We start from the raw sequence: 20,840 nt of genomic DNA, 5'->3' as shown, positions 1-20,840 counted from the left end.
TTGCGTCAAATAATTATCTCATCAATATTTTATCATCAACCAAATATAACATCAGTAAAACGAACCCAACTTTTCCGACAAAATTTTGACCAATCAAACATTTTTTCGTAATTTATCGGGAATAAATTTTTTTTTACCAAATCCTCAACCATATTTCTTTTGAAGTAAAAAAAATATCTCTACCCAGGATAAAGGTAACGAATGATTCATGGGGTTGGGGAAATGCAATGCATCGGATTCGGACAGGTGGGTTTTTACCGGCGCTGACGTCATCTTCCGTAAGGGTTTCAGCGGAAACGACTCTACAAGGGATGTCGTTTATGCTATCAGCGTGGGCTTGAAAGAAAACAGACAACAAAACAATGGACCGTTCTGGATGTCGATGAAATATTGTTCCGTCCAAAACATTGGACTAAACGGAGGGGTGTGTTGGGCCTGAGTCAGGCTATTGGCCCATAACTTATAATTAAAAACAAATATATATATATATATATGAAAAAAATATTTATCATTTTAAATGACATAATTTTATATGAAATGACCGTGTTTTGGTATATATTTATGGTCTTTTATATTTTTTATCTATTTAATTTTTTTATCTTACAAAATTATATTTTTAATATTAAGAAGAAGTAGAAGTTGCTATATTTTTAAAAATTTCATTATGAAATGCATCTCATGTCTCTAAGAGCTTACAGGCGTAAATGAATTATTTTCATGTTTTATTCTTTCACCCTCGGTGTTTTTTTCACGAAATTCATAACGACTCAATTAATTTGATATCATCTTGAATATTTATCACACTGTATTTCGAGTTACGCAAATGCGAAAACGATGCTTTGTAAAATACGGGGAAAGAGCAAAAAATTTCAGCAAGAAAGCTATTGAAAACACAATAATTCATTTCAAAAGCATATCTTGTTTAAAGAATTATACATGCATATTGTTGTTGGTTTTATTATAATGGTAGACATTTGTTTTAGTTTGAAGGAATCCTCCAAACCTTATCTTAAAGCACCTAAAGGATCATCCGGTGTAACATCGAGTGGAATTGAAGAAAAATATTACATAAAAGAGGGAGAGAATAATTATCCGGAAGTATCTAATGCATTCTTTTCGTACCATATTTATTATAATAATCATATATTATTGTCATTGGGCAGTTATACAGTCAATTATACTAGACATGAATCATGATTACATAAAAAGTCAAATGCCTTAAGCATCGAGTACATTTAAGATTATCTCTACCATGAAAGGAAAAAAAAAAAAAAAAGTGGTTCATAATAGTGAAATGAAATGTCGCTGCTTATGAAATATGCAATTTTTCCACGCTTCTCGATGGATGCATCCAGTTCTTTAAAAAGATTACGATTTACGAATAAGCTACTAAATTATTTATTTCTCTACTATGCGTCATGCATATCTTGTTGAAAAACAAAAGACACAATCTACTTTTTTTTATGGAAAATTACATAAATAATTTTAACGTTTATGACATGAGTAATAAATAAAAAATGATTATTTACAGGCATCTCATTATACTAACAAGTAGTCTATAATCAAAATAAAGCACTAATTGCAACGATGCCTGAATGACAGCCTCGTACAACGGACCCGACCATATTCCTCTACATGTTTAAAAACAAATATTGTATTTTTTTAAGATATTTTAATGAGTTTATCCTTATCGATTAGTTTAATTTGAGGTGAGTTTTGGGATTAAGACTTTAAATCTCTCTAAAAGATGATAATGAAAAGTACTGAGCACATGTTTTTATCCTCACTTGCTCAGTTCTCTGGCACCAACTAAACTACCATAATTTGGTTATTTAAAAACAATATAAATAACTATAATATATATAAACAACTAATGATTACAGTAATTATTGTTTGACTTTAATGTTTCTAAAGTGAATGTAGATAAGTTATTTATATTCACTCTCAAATAATGTGGGTTAAATGATTAAAAAATTATAATGAGAAAAACTATTATAATCCTGAAATAAATTATATTTATAAAAATATCTTGATTTTCGTCTCAAAACAATATTATTTTAAGTTCAATGTAGATAATTTATCTATATTGACTACAAAAAACGAACATTACAGTGTAAGAAATTTCATAATATGATTATATGAAATTAGAACACCAAAAAATTTAGGCTTACTTGTTGAAGACATGATTCGCGTGATTCTTGATTTCTTGAAGGCTTTCTTGTTCTTGTTTGCTCTGATGCTCCTACAAGATTGGAAAGACTATGATCTTCATCTGTAATTCATACCACTCTCTGATCACAACTGTCAATGGGCAAGTTGTGGAGTTACAATTTTTTAATACGTTGTGAATGCAGAGGGGGCCTAACTAAACTTATTAACCTAGTCTCTTTCCCGTCATGGGCCTATGAGTTAGGCCTACATTATTACTCACACTAATCAGTTTACATATATCCAAGTCCAAATCAAAAAGATCACTAATTAACTGGGTTTTATACTGCACCCCTATATGGATCATGGCATTGCCCGTTTTTATTAAAACAAGAAAAACTACAATTAATTGAAGCCCACAATTATTATAATTTTTTTTTATTTCGTCCAAAAGAATATCATGTGTCCATTCTATAAATATAGAGATTAAGTCATCGTATATACATCCCATCCCCTATATTTTACTCTCATTTAAATGCGAACTTCAGCATTGATATATATCTTAACATTTGGGGAATGAATAATCCTCTCTCCTTTATGTAATGGCTTGAGTATTTAAGTCTCTCCATACGACAAATGAATTTTCTCATCTCTAGATTTTAACATTATCATATCATATGGAAAAATAGTAGTCATTCATATAGATTAACGGTCATATTTTTAATGACAAAGTTTATATACTTTAATTGTTGAACATTCTAAGAATGCTTATTAGAATTTTTCACATGACAAAACTATGTTAAAACAAAACACGAGGATCCATTCCCCTCCTATGCACTATCCATTCTCTCTAAATAATATACAAAAAAAGCTACCAACAAGCCCAAGCATTTGCCAACGGTGTAAGCTTTGGAAAATCAAATATGGGTGGTGAAGTCATACATTGGTTAGGAATAGATTATGCGATAATTATATAAGTAAAAGAATTAATGAACTTGATACCTTAAACTTTTGAATTCAAATATAATGTCAAATTAATCTACTTATTGGTGTATTGTTATTTAACCCATTGATAATGGACTCCCCCTTTCTTATCCGTGATACAAGAGCCACTAATGAGATTAATTAGTTGTGGGTGATGAAATTTCACATAGATCAAAAATAGTACCAATCTCCTATTCCGAAATAATAATGTTACAATAGTTTTTTTAAGTTCTCAAGATTGTCTTAAAAATGAATATATAAATTTTAGTAAAAGTAAGTGCCAAAGTTTATTATATTTTAAATTTCATTCAAAAGTTTAAACTCAAGTGATACAAGTTTGGAGAATACTTAATATTAAGAAAAACATTTGCATAAGCTATTTTTCATAAGAATCATTTTATTTTTATAAATTTTCTTTTCTCTTCTAAAAAAAATTTAAACTGTCTAAGAGCCTTTTTGACACATTTTTCAAGTGAAAAGCTACTTTTAAGCTATAATAATAAAAAAAAGACCCATCAAACCGTCACTAAATTTCATCAAAGTTATTTTGCCCTTCTTATCTTCCTTCCGAATTCCGATCACGTTTTATACATATGTTACAAATTATGGAAAAAAAAAAGAAAAAAAAACTCTAGATATTTTCAAGCAAAAAGGCAATAGTGAACATGGAGCGGGGGAATTTCCTTTCTAATGATTTTGTTTTTAACACAGGTGTCAAGCTGTGTACAAATGTATATAAAGCGAACAAGATCTTGTTGCTGCAAAAAAGAGTCGTACCAGGAAAAGAAATTTTTGTGTGTCACTTCGAGAAAAGGAAAGTAAGTGGGAACCGCATCAAATTAGTTTCTATTCCGAAATCAGATCACCCATTCCCCCAACTTACTGCTTTGGCCCATAAATTTAATAACCGTAATTAATAGCAATGTTTTCGTCTGATTATTAATTTAATATGTTAAATTGATTAAACCATGGATAAATATATCTATTGATTTTATAAAGTATTGATAATTTTGGAAGTTATGCATCCCAACTCAATCCATATTAACCTGATAGTATCATTGAAATGGTGAATTTTTTTAAAAAGTTAAGAATATGATTTTGTGAAATAGTTATGAAAATAAATAATGGAAATACTTTTCTTATGTTGCTAAGAAAATAATTATCTCATGTTATAAAAATAAAATTATATGTGGGACACAAAGGTAAGAGGAGAGAAAAAAATAGTGGTGAGATCCAACCCTTTTTTGTATGTGTAGAAAAATTATTTATCTCATGTAAAATGAAATAAACATAACCCCATAAATAATATTAGTTGTATTTTATAATGGGATATGTTTTTCATATGTTATATGAAATAATATATCCTCCCTACTCATACATCAAAAGGTAAATTAACATTTATTTATTTTAAAAAAAGTAAGGGAAAAATATTGTGACAACCAAGTTATGTTACTACCAAGTGACTACCAATCAATCTCACCGTTAGATCGATTATGTTGATCCAATGGTTATATTTATTTCCATCTTTGTATGGTCATGATTCCTCATATTTAAAGTGAAAGCATTAAATATGAGAAATCATAACCATACAAAGGTGAAAATAAATATAAAGTATTAAATTTGAAAAATCATAACCATACAAAGATGAAAATAAATATAACCGTTGGATCAATATAATCGATCTAACAATAAGATTGATTGGTAGTCACTTAATAGTAACATAACTTGATTGTCACAATATCCTTCTCCAAAAAAGTATTAGATAATTAATCTCTTTCAACATTAAACTAGTATTTTTCTTTTATAATTGATGAAGTAGAAAATAAGAATTTATATTTTCTATATTTCTTAAATAAACATGTGAAGAATACCTACACAAGTCAACCTACAAAGGAAAAAAAAAACAGAGGTTGGTTCATAAATGCGAGTCCCTGAGAAACCGGTGGTAACTGTCAACGGCGGCGGTGGGGACAGCCACCGCGACCTTCACGCTCTCACTTTGATCCCTCACCGGAAGAAACAAACAGTACCTATCGCAGCAAATGGGTCCCACATGCACCGGCTTCCCCATTCCAAGCTCAACCCTCTCAAGACCCAGCCTCGACCACTGCGACACTATCAGAACCCCAACCGAGTCAGGACTCGCCTTCGACTCGGACACCAACTCAGCCACGCTCCTCACGTGCGCGTTGTCCACCTTCTCCTTCGCTCTCTTCACCACACTCGCCACGTGCCCCATCCCTTTCTCCGCTAACTCCCTAGCACTGCTCTGCGCACAACCCAGAACAAACGCGTTCCCATAATACCCCTCGGGTAAACCCGGTTTGACCCGGTTCCTCACGTTCACGCTGAACAGAAGCTTCAACTTCTGGTTCGCTGGGAAACCCAATGCTCTCGCCCAGCTCCTCCACACGTGCGCCGCAAGCACCTCAAACGACGTGAACAACGACTCGCCGGGTTGACTCGCGCACTGAGCGATGCTCTTGAGCTCGTTGAGTCGTCTCTTGTCGAACACAATGCAAGTTGGTTTTAGACCGCTCGTGACCCGGTTCATGAACCCGCAGAGATCGGGGACCCGGTTGAACTCGGGGAGAATCGCCGGGTTAGACCGAGTCATCTTCGCCGGCGGCAAAAGAAGGTGGCGATCCCAAACCGGTTTCGGTTTCGGATCGGAGCGTTTACCAGAAGCTAAATCAGAGAAATAGTTGAGAAACTCAGCGCTGCCGATTCCGTCGCAGATGCAGTGGTTGATTCCGACGCCGACCGCGGCGGCGCCGTCGGCGAGCCAGGTGATCTGAACAACTAGCGGCGGAGATCCTTTGAGAACGTCGGGGACGTAAAGGGACAAGAGTTTCCTCCAGTGGGTAACTGTTTTGGGGGCTCTTTCAAAGTCGTTGAGAGTGTAACGGTCAGAGAAGGCTTCGATGAAGACCGCACCCTGGGCTCGACAAACCACCTCGAGGCCCGGGCCATCGGGCCTGGCCCTAACCCTTCCGGCGAATGGGTAATAAGGAACCAAGGCTTTGGCTAATGCATCTTTCAAACGAGCCACGGTGGCAACCTGGTCCAAGCCCGGCCCGGGCCTATAGACCAAGAGGTACTCTATGGTGAAACGAAGGAAGAGTTGGGAATCAAGTGGTGAGAGTAATAAGACACCACTTGGGGTGGGATCAGAAGGGGTCACAACCACAGCTTCTTTGATACGCACTGAGCTTTCCATGTGATATTAATTTGTTTGTGTTGGTTTAGCGTTTGGAAAGAGATGAGAAGATTGAAGGAGCTTTGATAACTAAGGTGTGTGGTGAATGAATGCATACACAAAAGAAAGGGCAAAAGAACAAACAAGGTTTTGGGTGCGAGTGGAAGTGCATGTGCCAGATGGTGTGGTATTTGTAATATTGGGGACCCTGTGCTGTTGTGTGTCTGCAGGGAATCACTTTATGCAAAAATTAAATAAAAAAATGAAATATCAAAAAATAAATAGTGAACTTTGCTTTCTGTCTGTTGGGGGGAACTGTTAGCCAGTCATGTCCATCTCCCCCTTGATAAAAAAAAAAAATCAAATTTACGCGTACTCAAATTCCTCTGAAAAATCTTTTTTTGTTGTTTTTTTCTTTATGTGTTTGTGACAAGTTGGATCGTGGTTGCTTCATTTCTGGTATCTGTCTGTCTAGTTCATGTTCCTATACCTAGTAGAATTATTGGGCCAAAAACATTAAAATACAAAAGGAGGAAAAGCAATACCTTAATGATAGGCATGCATATATGTGACATTTCGTTGCATGGATCCACATGATTGGGAACAACTTGAGCGTGGGGTCTAAAAGTAAAAAGGAAACTATTCTACTAATTAGATATGTACAAATTACTATAGTGAAAGTGTGTTTGCCTTTGTTTTAACGGATTATATTTCCAAATACTTAGCACTCGGTTCTTTCGCAGGAACATAATCAGTTTACCATTAAATTGGGACAAAATGACGACTAGGTGACCACTTACAGAGTATTGCTATTGTTTTGCGCACTAACTGAATGTTTGTCATATCTTGGATTCTTCTTTTATAAATTTAAGAATAAGGAAATAGATTCTTTATATCCATTCATATATACCTTGATTACGTTCATATTTAATGTTTTTGTTGTCCTTTCAGCATATTATGTTCAATCACACATGAATAGAATTTCTTTCCTAAGAAGGAATGGTGTGAAACCTCAGTGCTGGTATTTAAGAGAAATTAAGAAGAAAAAACCACTCATGTACGTGTAGCAACTATAGGAAGTGGATGGTTATCTTCACATCGATCGTACGTAATAGATTTCCACATCTTAGACGCATGCGTTTAGAATATTAACATTGTAGGAGTGATAGATTCCTCGAAATTTAAAATTTCCACAAATTAGTATCTCGTGTATAAGTTTTTAACTTTAACTGTCTTATCCTTTATCACGTGAAAATATCGGTGTACCAAACTCTTCAAGATTTAAATCATCAATATGTTTTCAAACCCAAAAAAGGGGAATCAATGTTTATTATTAAACTTGTGATTTACATTTATGTTAAAGACATCCTTGGGTTATTACAGTACAGTTTTTTCAACATCAAAAATAAAGAAAGACTAGAATTTCTGTCTTCTTGCACAACTTTGGTCCTATAGCTGGGAGGTCGCAAATGATATAAAATCTTACAAAGCACACTCTAGTAGTAGGATGCCAATGTAAGATATGTTATATATATAGCTCACATAAACAATATATGCAGTTTATGCACATTGGTATACGCCAAAGCCAATGATGAATATTTTCAAGAAAAAAACCGGTCGATATTATATATTTCGTAACTTTATTCGACGTGAGCAAATCTCAAACTCAAAAAGAATATATAGGCCACTGAGAGAATATATATGTCACAAGCCGAATCATATAATATACCAATTAAAAAAATATTATTGTACTAGTCAAATTTCATGCTTAAGCTTCACATTTCATGTGTTGGGTAAAAATGTAAGAAGAGATGGTTTTTCAAAAAAAATAAAATAAAAGCTAAAGGTCTAAAAAAGGGAAGAGAAATATGTTGTTAGGCAGGTAAAATCTTAATTACTCAATGAAAATTTTGTGAAAAATATCAAATTTTTATCAATTCGTTGATCGTATTTGCAATAAATTGTAAAAAAAAAAAAAGAGATTAAGAGGGATATAATATAAGTATATAGTCTTAATTGTAGAGTGATCCTTTTGTCTGTTTGTGAGGAATATTGTCGCCCAGATTTGTGGCAGATATAAAGAAACTTGTATCCTAGTCTAGTGTCCTAAATTTAGGAATAGGTTGATGAGGGTGTGTCTTTTGTGCTCATGCTAATAATATACAGAAGCAAGAAAAGAATTGTCAACTGTTCCTTTTTTCTATTTCTAATTAAATATCCATTCTTGATTCCATATCTACGGATATGGATTACACCTCTCGTTACCAAAATTATAATTAATACAAAACACTTTTTTTTTTTGGATCAGAACTCGAATGCTATCCTTATATATAAAGCAAGCACCCAAGTTTCGTTCTTGATTCGGATAAAATATAGGCTCAACCAGGGCCCAAAATCACATAAGGAAGCCCAGACCCATTGAAAATCAGAGCAAAGCGCAAAGAACAAACACAGACGCGATGCCCTCACCGTGACACACAAGACGCGATGCCCTCATCATGTCACACAAGACGCGATACCCACATCGCGTATGAAACCTTCTATAGAAAGTAAACTTAAGGCCCAAGGCAACTCCACCGCGCCTTAACTCAAGTAAACAACGGACAGCTCCAGCTTGCCACAACTCTACTACTAGACATTATGGAAGATAAGGTTACTCAGGTCCCCTGACTGACCTGCAGCCCAAGGCTGGCAACTCAGAAGCCAAGCCGCCTTAACTAAGGCGGCATCTTAACTACTATATAAGCAAACGATGTACCACCAAGGTACGATCATCTTTACTTAATCAACACAAAAACATCTGCCTCTGATACTGACTTAAGCATCAGAGTGTCTTCGCAGGTACCCCTCATTTGGTGCAACACGCCAACGAGGACAAAGCTCAAGCACTCTCCAACAGCAATATCAGGCCCAGGCTACTAACTACGTAAGATCATTCAACCATGTGTGATTGGGCTCGATACATATAGGCCAGTCCATACTGTATTTGATCCGATCAGTTCTAAATGTCACAATTCAAAATTAGCTAAATATTGTCATTTATATTTTTAAAAACACAATATTATTATCCTGCCTATACAAGATAAAGAATATATCCTGCGTAGTGAGAGAGATACACATGGTTCTTAGTTATTTTGGCATAGAAAGGGTTGAACATGTTGGTGTCGTGGAGTCCGTCACTTACAATCCGGCTTCTTGATATCAAATAGCCCGACTTTCACCAACTTAGTTTGTGGAAGCGTCAATGAACAAACAGTAAAATGAAATCAAAAGAGAGATAGGGATAATAGAGAACACCAAATTTTTAACGTAAAAAATCTAAAAATTATGGGACCTAGTTCAAAAAAATTTCACTATGAATAATAGGATTATAAGAATTCACTATGATTCAGTAACCATCGGACTTAGAGGATAAGTTACTCACAAAGTTTCTCGAACAAGTGTTTCTTTCTGTAAAGAAATGGGAATCCTACTCTATAGGCTTTCTTCCTTCTTCAGCAAAAGTACTGAGTTTCTTCTTTAGAGAGTCTCTAAATCCGACTTACGTTTTCTCCTTTGCGTTTCTCTCTTTTCGCTCTCTAAACTGGCGGCGGCAAAGTGTTACAAGTCCCATACAACAAATGTGAGATTTATAAAGCCCTGACATTCTCACCTTTTGAGCTAACTTTTGACAATGGCAGAGCCAGAAGAAAAACTCAACCAATATCAAAAGACCCACCTAGTACAATTCAGGAAGGTTGTATTATTTTTAAAAACTCAATCAGTATTAAGGCTATACCTTAATCTAACTAAAATACAAGTGGCTCCGCCACTGGCTTTTAAGGTGTTGACCTCAAGTTCGTAATAATTGGTGCTTTCATTGGGAGTTAAGGCCACAGAAAAGGCTACACCTATAGGCTGGATTAAGGTACTATATCTCCCAAAGAGGTGTTGTAATGAATACTGATAGATGAGTGAAGCCGCCTAAAGGAAAAGGGCTACCATCGGATAGAGTGAAAGTCATCATGGACGTCGGCCCTTAAAGGAGTGACAATGTTATGAGTCCTACGTTAGTTGCCCATACATCCGATGTAAGGTTTATAAAACTTTGGACACTCCTATTCAAGCTAATTTTTGGAATTGTGACCTCAACTCCGTAACACTAGGTATCTCTTTTAAATAAGAAATTAAGATACCCATCAATTGGACCGGATCTATCATGGCCACGGAGCCAACAATATATATATAAGGATGAGAACTACACAATTGGAAAAGATAATTTTTGTGTGTCGCTTTTAACGAATTATAGGTCAGGCTGTCGTGTCCAAATTAAGATTAGGATGATATTCGTCTTTGTAAAAGGTTTAATTAAAGTATTGTTTATGGTTTTAGCACAAAAGTGATCAAAATCTTATAGGGCTTATAATCTTGATGGATGTGCTTGCACTCTTTGCTTTTTTATTCCTTCTTCCTCTGGCTGTCTCCTTTTGTCCTGCATGCTCATCACGTCTTTTCACAAAAGAAAGCAAAACCAATTTCAGGACAAGATAGATGGACGCTCAAAATAATATTATCTGCTGATAAAAAGAAAAAGATGCACTAATCGTCTTTGTTCTTATCTACAAGAAGGAATATATCACATGGTTCTGCATGTTGATATGAAGTTATGAACATTTTGTTGTCAAAATTATATATAACATGTAGGGCGTTAACGGTGGTATTATTTCACATATACTACAACATGAGATGATAGAACAGGAAGAGAGATTAGCAATAGTAAACTATTTGTGTTCCTCTTTTTGTAAACTATTTTGCATCTTGCCAAAAAGTTCGATCTATATGTTTGAATTTTTGCTAGTTTCATTCTTTCTCTTCAAAGAATCAATTTGTTGGGGCTTGAGGAGCAGATACCTAAAAACAATACCTAAAAACAAACTTTTCTCTGGGATCAGTAACAAGTCTTAATTGATCCCATAAAATTAAGAACCCCTTTCAGGTTATCAGAAAATTATTACAAAAATATAATATATACTATTAACGTAATTTTACCTAACCATTTAAATTTTTTAATAGAATTAGTTTTTTACGTAATATCAGAGTCTCTGTGGCCAAGTGGTTATAAACTCTATCTTCACCGCCCTTAGCACAAATAAGTAGAGCCTAGTATATTATTCATTCTTCAAGTTCAATAAGCTTTTATGTGAAAAATTATATTAAAAAATTATAATATAAAATTATTAATATAATCTCACCTTATCGTGTAAATTTTTGGATTGAATTTGTTATTTAAACAAAAATATGTATTAGATACACTGGGATCTTGAATAAATAAGAAGTCCAATTGCGAAAGCTTTCACCATAAAATAGCCCACTTATGAAACTTTCATTATGAAAAAAGCTACCTGCATCTCAGCAAGCAACGCATGCATCTCAGAATGCCACTTTCCACAAACTCCACTGCAAAACTTATCTCAGGCCACCTATTCAATAACCAATGGAAAAGCTTATCGCCTCAGCACTTGCAAGCAACTTGCAGGCACTGGCGGACCCAGAAAATATTATTTATGTCTGCATATATTTAATGACGGAGGTTCAGGGGCAGCGCCTTCGAAATTTTTTTTTAAAGAAAATTTTAAATGTATTAAAAAATAAAAAACATAAATAAGAAAAGAAAAAAAAAACTTCAACTTAACATAAAAAAATTATTCCCAACACTTTTTTTTTTAATCAAGCTTATTTGTTATATGGCATCATAAAATATCCAATAAAATATATGCCATCTCATTTCATTCCATCTCTCGTTATATATCCAAGCAAAGCCTAATTTAACCAAATCATGCTATTTAAAAAAAAGTATTCCACGCATTCATGTCCGCACTTGCGGACATGGGCGACCAAACAGGTCCGCTGCTGCTTGCAGGAACAGCCCAAAAGCTGGTCATCCCCTTCGCTATAAATATAAGTATTTTGAACACAAGAAAGACATCTTCATCTGCATGAAAAACTTGTTTGCCATAGGCTAAGACTGCATCAAAACACTAATTTAGAAGAAGATCACATGGTCATCTCATGATAAAAATGATTCTGATCAAACGGGTTAACATGATTGATCATGTGACGTAAATTCAGCCTTGGTTTGGATATTTTGAGAGATAAAAGTCCACTAAAAGCTAAGTTACATCACATGAATGATCTGTGGAAAGAAAAATTATTCCTGCTAGTGTTTCTCTGAAGTCAACAAAGATTGATTACTGCATGAGTGTTGTGTATATCTAGCAGAAATCCTTTGAGACGAATCTCGTAACCCTCGCTTGGATTTTACTTTTTGGATAAAACACAAGCCTTCAAGACTACTTCTTTATAAAATTCCTGTATTCTTTATTACAGCATTTCTTGTTACTTCTTTCTCCCTTTTCTTATCAGCATATGCCTTTCTTACTCGGATGACACCATAACGGTCAAAACTAATCCAAGAAAAAGATTTTGTTAAGATTGTGTCATGTGCTCTAATAAATTTTATCATGTAGTTTATATGCTATTCATGATGTGAGTTTAATAAAACAATGGTTCATTGATCCTAGACTCATGTTCTGTAATATCTTAATTATCTACCTACAGTTGTATCATGGCCAGCTCCTACTGCCTGTCTACCCATAGCTTTTCAGTTGTCCCGTGTGGCACTAGACCCTTAGCCTCTACTTAATTGGTACCCTTTTATAAGAACTAGTTTAGTTATCACTCAGTTTATTTTAGAGAAATCAATTAGAATCTTATTGACTTTCAGTTTGTTTTCATATATTATCATATTGCTAAAACAAAACTTAAAATACTTCTTCCAGAATATTTGGTTTAAATTTTTTTGTTATTGTAGATCACGATTTTCATGAATATATTAGGAAAGTAAATTTATCAAAAATTATCAAAAAATTATTTGATAGGCCAAAATATTTTCAAGAATATTGCCTCAAATTTCATGTTCTATATTTTTTTATTGTTAAATATTGTTAGGAATATGAGCTGATTTTACAAAACTAACATTTATAATTCTCAATCCACACATGATCAAAATTTTTCCTTAATTTAAAATTAAAATGAAATTTTTACATAATCCATCCAACACTGAAAAAAAAATTGACAATTATCCAAAAAAAAAAAAAAAATTGTCTTTGTCTTCGTTGATGACTGCCCCAACTAGAGGTGGCAAATTGATGGCTTGCCCTGTCCCACTATCAACCCAATAAAAAATGAGTCAACCCACCCGAACCAGCTTTTGAAAGTGAGCTATAAAACTCGACTGGCGGGAAGGTTGGCTAACCGGCCTGAACTTGTTTTACACTGACCCGCCTCGGCACGCTCCTCCCTGCCAAAACATGAACCCGCCCCGCTCTATTTGACTCGCAAGGCAAGTCGGCCCGCCAAGCCAAGCACGTTTTGACAGCCTTAGCCCCATTGCTAAAATAACCCGTTCAAAAAAATCTTGAGCCATTAGTTACTCACTTCTACTTCCATTGCTCGAAGCTCATTATACCACTCCAATCCACCATTCTCTTCATGGGATTCTTCTTCACAAATTTAATTCCTGATAAGCTAATTTTTGTAAGAAAATTTTCAAAATTCTTATAGCAAAAGTGATCTGAAATTTATCCCTATACCAAATGCATTCTTAATTTCTATCACTTTTGAATGATATATTCATATTTATTATACATAGTTTCATTCGAATATATATATATATATATATATATATATATATATATATATATTAACAGAGGCGGATCCACGTGTATGAGAAGGGGGCAAGTGCCCACCCTTGAAATCTCATGCAAAAATACAAAAATGTCCTTCTCTTATAATAATTCAAGTTTTTTCAATTTAATTTTCCTCCTTCTCTTTTATTTTTTCGTGAGTTTTTTTCTCTTCCACTCTCATTATTCAAACCTAACAGCAGAGAGCTCTAGTCCAGACCCATCATTTACATCTACATACTGATTCATCTCCTCTCAAACCTCAATCTTCGTTATTTGAAATTGGAACATTTACTTCTTCCTCCATCATTGATCCAATTGAGTCGCAATCCGTCCAGATCCAAATCTAAACCAGACCCAATCTGCCGGTAGCTGCTCGCAAGTCGCATTCCAGAGCAGGCCCAGATCTATATGTACTTGAACTTATTGAGTGTCCATCCTTCATTGATTTTCTGGATTCGCTACTATATATATATATATATATATATATATATATATATATATATATATATATAAAAGTGTGTGTATGTGTGTGTGAGAGTTTTTTTTCCAGTCACAAGCTATCTCTTAAGAGATAAAATTATCTTTTGTAATTTAAAAACGATGTTGTGTTGAAATTTAAAAAAAAAAACAAGGAAGTTTTGAAAATTTTATATGTTTCTAGTAACAAATTTTTTAATATTTTTTACTAATTTTTAAATAATTTTATCTGAAAATTACAGAGGTAAATTTTTCTCATATAATAAAAAATGTACCCTATATATATATTTCTCACTTTTCCTTATTTTCAAAAAATATTTTCTTCAGTATTGTGTGGTTAAGTATACAAGATGATAGGTATTATCAATTTTTTATGTAAAGACAAAATTGACTATTAGGTCGGTGAAGACGGCTGCCAGGATGACAGGATCAGAATCATTCGACTCTCAAAACTTTTTCTAGGGTTATTTTTTCGGTGAAATGCGGATAAATTATTCGTTTTAGTTCAAAATGATATTATGTTAAATTAAAAATTAAAAAATCTTTATAATTTAATTTATTACAAAATTATAATATATTTTATTATTATAATTTTTTAATCAGAGATGTAATTTTGGAAATGAACACATTACTATAGAAACATTAAACTCAACTTTTTATATAATTTTTAATTTAATGTCTGGTTTTTTCTTTTTTCTTTTTATAAGAAAAAGAGAGAGTAAAAGTTAGTTCTTTGGGCCCTTAATTAACGCACATCAAATGAACAAGTAACGGTGTGTATGAAGAAAATATTGGGCTTACCATATTATAAATTGGGAAAGCAGAACCAAGAAAAATCGAATTCAACTTTGTCGAACCCAAGACATGACGCTGGGCTATACGTGTCTTCCTCACAGAAATGGCCCACTTAATACTTCAACTATTTATCAACCCTTTTATTTTTTTTTGGGATCATCTAAGCAATCTATATTATAATAATTTTCTTATTTAAGTTTTCATTTTTACAATTTTAATAATATATATATTTTTTACTCATTTAAATTTTATTTCCTGACGTTAAAATATCGATCTTTATATTTTTTTTACTTATTTGGATGTTAGTCCTTATAAATTTTATTTGTTAAGTAGTTGAATCTTAATTTTTATTAAGAAATTAAGAATCAATTTTTATAATTTTTATTACTGTGATATTAGTCTTTAAGGGATCAAAGTTTAAATACGTCAAAATACTAATAGCTTATATCCAAAAAAAATAAATATAAGAATCAATTTTAAAATTGGTTGAAATTACAAGAACTAAAATCTTATTTGCACTTGTATTTATTTTTTTACATGAAATCATTTTTTGTTTCTTTAAATTTACCAATTTGACTCCATAATTATTTGGATTTGTATGTATTTCAAAAATATCTGTCATTTAGGATAGTTAGACAAGATTGAAAAAATTATTAAAAAACCTCAATTATAAAAAGAAAATATGATTACATTTGATAAAATTATTCTTTAGAATATTTAAATATTAGTCCTTCATCAATGTTCTATATTTTGTTCAGTGGAAATATAAAGAAATGATAAAAGTTAAAAAAAAACAATTAATATTTTCATGATTTGTTAAAACAACAGGGAGATTGAAATAAAATAAATTTTATAAAAGACAAATATTATAAAACAAATAAAATATTTATTTTTAAAAATAATGACTTGAAATGTTAAACCTAAGGCCTTCTGTAATTTAACATAAAATATGTTAAACACTGAAGCATATTGTAATTAATTTTAGAAGCTAACTATTTCAACTTAAAATAAATTTGTAATACTTGCATAAAAAATTTGCTTGTAAAGACTTTTTTTATCTTCTATTCCCCATCGATCAAAGCTCACAATTGGAAACATCAACACATTACAAATACCATCTATTTGTTTCTATACCCATCACTCATGTACAATAAATTGCATTGTATTATTCTAGAATTGTAAGATTCTGTTTTCTGTGAAAGAGTGCAAAACTCAAAACTTGCAACTAATATACATAAATATATTTGGATAAAATCCACCATATATATGACAGTACCATCCTTTTTCATATACAGAAATTCAAGATGTTGAACAAACTTGAGTTCAATGTATTATTAGGCAAACCATTAAAGGGCCATGACAATAATGTTATAGAATGAAATTAAGGAGGCATACAATGGATGCAAACAAGAACAACATCAAATTGGAAGTAATAAAGAATTGTTTAATTACCTCCAAGTCTCCAACTTTATAAACCCAAGCCGATCGATGCTTTTCAGCCCAAAGTGGAGGACACAGCATGAAAAGGCAAAGGTTCCCACTTCTCCATCGTTGAGAGCATCTTTTCAGACATGCACTCTCTCTTTCTCTCTCTTCAGACTTGTGTTTTATATTCATTTTTAAATTATGTATAAAATAATATAGAATGATAACATATTTATTATACAAATTTTATCGGATTCCAAAATGAACTTATATAATAACTTAATAGTTGTGTGAGAAATTTATTTAAGGGGAAAATTCTTTGCGTCATCCTTCTTTTTTTGGGGGGAAATTTATGCCATTAAAATAATGTTAGAACATGTGAAAGTAATGGAACCTTAACAAATAAATGATTTTGATCTTTAATGAAGAGAAAAAAAAAATGTTCCCTATCTAGAAGGAGTAAAGAATTCCTCCAAGGCAAGGGGCTGCTGCACTGACATCTACACATGCAATCTGCTCAAAAACAATGTGAACCTTTTTTTTGTCTCTTACCGTATATTTTCCTTCTATGAAATGCGTCCTTCCCACATCTTTCTTCAGCTCTCTGTTACTGTTTTACATTGCTGAACATTAACAATATTTTTGTTGATACTCAATTGAAATATTTTGAGCGTTGAGTCACTTCTTTGACTCGGCTCCTAAAGATCTCAGTTTATATGTCTAAAATTGGTTGTTAGAATTAAATTTAAATTTGTATAAAAACTCATTTAATAAAAAGGCTTCAATCTCCAATTCAAAAGTTCGGCATCAGAGTCTCTCAAACTGGTGTAGTATATTAACTTTTATTTCTATTTTATATTTTTTATACTACTTATAATAGCTCTCTCTTTCCTCAACTCATTTCACCTCATTTTATTTGTTAAACAAACTATTTGAATAATTTTGTTCTATATTATATTATTTGAATATACATTGAATTTATGAATCTTAGTGGAATTATTAGTGTTGTTGATCGTATATTTTATTTAGATAAATTTTTGTTATCTTATTTTTTTTTAACATGCTGAACTAGGCTTTTATTTTTTGTAAATAAATCAGTTCACAAGCCGATAATTATATTCATAACAAGTAACAGGCTAGGACAGACTGATATATTTAAATAGAGGTTTAGCCTTTTAAGACCAAAGTTCGACCCGTTAACACCCCATAATAATTTAACAACTAACAAATATATTAATTGATAAAATCTTTTATACTAAATTCTCAATTTACACTTGGAAAATAAGAGTCTCCATATTATCACTAAGTTAGAGTGTCATTACATACCCCATGGGTATTGGGTGCAGCTCAGTTGGTAACTTGGCGCTGAGTTAGTGGGGTTGGATATGTGTTCGATTCCCGCTGAATGCATTCTTGGGGAGGGGGCTGAACCTTTAGCCATCATTGTTCCCTCGCACTCCGTATTAGTCTCATAGCCGGCTCAAAGAGTCGAAGCTCGTGGAGATACCGGAGGGAGCCAACTCGTCTCAAAGAGATAATTAGGGTTGGGTAACTCCAAAAAAAAAAAAAGTGTCATTACATTAATACTTTCAGGAACTTTTTTATCAAATTTTTATCTCAATTAAAAAATTATCACTAAACTTTTTCATATAAATAATTAAAATAGTGAGACAGAAGAAAGAATTTAGTTAATATGTTATATTTTGGAATGATTAATTTAGAAAAAAAAAATTAAATGAAAGATATATATAGTGATATATTAATATTCAAGATATTATAGAATTTGTTGATAAAAGTTTTTTTAATATACTAACGTGATAATGCTCTAATATTTAAAAAAAATTGGGAATTTACTCGGTCGTCCTTTATGATAGAAATATTTTTGTTACAAGACAGCTCCACGTAAGACTTATCCGAATTTTTGTGTGAAGTTTAAGTCAATTACAAAGTGCTTTGGATTAATTTTGAATTTCGTAAATATTATGAAACCCAATTTACCAACTAATCTACAATTCGTAATTATTTACAAAAAAAAATATGTATCATATTATCCACACTGACTATTTAAATATACCATTTTAGTTTTTCTCATTCATTGATTTTCCTGCAAGAGTCACGTACGCCAATGTACAAGCGGATAAAGTTCACCAACAGATGAAATTTCCTTTTGTGAAATTTTATTGGCAAAATAAAAAAGAAAAAAACGTATACTTTTATTAATAAACACAGATAAGAAGCCAAACAAATATAAAAAAACGGAAAAATGAAACAGTCATTGCTTTGGAGTTTTTCATATTTCCGATCCCCAACTACCACGTTTGCAAACTTACATTGAGCAGTCAACAGTAACAAGCAATGTCCTAGTGAACGACAACGTATAACCAAATGTTCACATTAAGGCCAAACTTACGTGGCGATTTGGGTCTTTGACAAAATGGAAGAGTCACTGTTAGAGCATGAGAAAGCGAGATTCGTTAGTGACTCAAAAGCAGGATTCACACTGTTAAATTCAACATCAAATGATGGTACAGCTGAATTGCTAGTAAGAAAAATGAGTAACTGCAAAAAAAATGAGTAAGATCAAATGATGGTACAGCTGAATTGCTAGTAATATCTTTCGTCAGTGACTCGCTCTGCATTACAAATTAATTCTATAATGAAAGCTAGTTCATTTCAAAGACGTAATTACAATTTGGTAAACTAAAAAAAACACTATTAAACTTGAAAATGGATACTTTAATATAAAAAAAAAAATTACATGATTATGTGATTGATCATAATTATACAAAAGTGAATCAATGATTATAATTTATTAATTATTTATTTCAATATTTTTTTTTTCTTTTACTATCATTCATCCGCATTCATTACCATTCACAATTTTTTTTTGCAAACTTACATCAAGGGGGCGTTGGCAAACTGAATTTTTCTAAATTTTTAATTTTTGAATATTATCATAAACTGAATGTAAAAATTATATTTTAAAAAATTGAGATTCTCAAACAGATGAGAATTTCTTCTGTACCAAATGCCTCTAAACTCATCATCTAAATGGAGATATAGAATTTAAAAACTTACCTAGGTAATTGGAACTATGAGCATAGGAATCCAAACGTTCCCTCATACGACTTCTGTGCAAATAATTGAGGGTCATCAGTGTAATAATGTATCGTCCATCCAGAGTGACTCTGAGCCAACTCTCCTGTATGAACTCTAAGTGGAAGTGGCTACCGCACTATAGCACCATTCCTTCCGTTAAAACTTCCAGCATTAACGTTGAAGATTTTCTTTTCGTCGGTTATTTTTTCAGCATCCAAACAAGATTTGACAATTTATTTAATCGTTATATAATTCCCATAAGAAGAGAAAACAAAATTCTCCAACATAGGGGTAAATTTACCTTTAAAAATAAATCAACTTCCAATGGTCGCTTAATAGGTGTAAATTAAATATATTATTTCACATTTTATTTTTTACATTTTATTTTTGAATAACTTTTATATAAGTTTCCTTAAATTTTAAATTATTTAGTGAGATTTACATGAAATTTAATCCATAATAAAAAATATATTAAAAAAGAATAGTAAATAATGTGATTACTAACTAATATATGGAATAAACTTAGGGTTTAATGTTTTTCTAGTAACTGAGAAAAAGTTCTCTCTAATAAGTCCAAAAAAAAGCATTATTTAGAGTTAGAAAATTAAAAAAAATTAATAATAAAGTTTAATATAATTGTAAAATAAATTAAAATTATAAAAATACATCTTATTTAATCTCAAAACAACTTCATTTTGTGCTTATTTGATATAAGTTATCTCATAGAGATACTTTAAACCCATAAACTTATTTGATAATTAAACATTCCAAGCATCTAATTAATATCGATGATTAGAAACTTATGGATCTATATTGAAAAGTTGGTGAAATGAATCTAGCTAGATATTTATTTAAACTCACTAATCATAATTAAACTCATATTAAACAAGTCTTAATTTAATAATTAATCTAAAAAATGAAACCAGTCTTGTTGTGGTTTGAAATGTGAAAAAAGGAGAAAATCAACAAAACCGATGAATGATTCC

General features: G+C 32.1%; 1 protein-coding gene across 1 annotated transcript; it reads right to left on the bottom strand.

The window, feature by feature from the left end:
* Positions 1-5,007: 5,007 nt before the first annotated feature.
* Positions 5,008-6,472, bottom strand: LOC133318628 (alcohol acyltransferase 9-like). The gene has a single exon (XM_061520651.1). It carries the CDS (start codon positions 6,350-6,352, stop codon positions 5,048-5,050), a length of 1,305 nt encoding a protein of 434 aa, XP_061376635.1. The 5' UTR covers positions 6,353-6,472; the 3' UTR covers positions 5,008-5,047.
* Between the last annotated feature and the right edge of the window lie 14,368 nt (positions 6,473-20,840).

The sequence above is a fragment of the Gastrolobium bilobum genome, unplaced genomic scaffold (assembly GCF_033153095.1).
Source record: "Gastrolobium bilobum isolate Gb01-03AN ecotype WA unplaced genomic scaffold, APGP_CSIRO_Gbil_v1 utg4519, whole genome shotgun sequence".
Classification (NCBI taxonomy): Eukaryota; Viridiplantae; Streptophyta; class Magnoliopsida; order Fabales; family Fabaceae; genus Gastrolobium; species Gastrolobium bilobum.
Note: the sequence above shows the minus strand (reverse complement) of the source record. Positions and strands in the feature narration are given on the sequence as shown.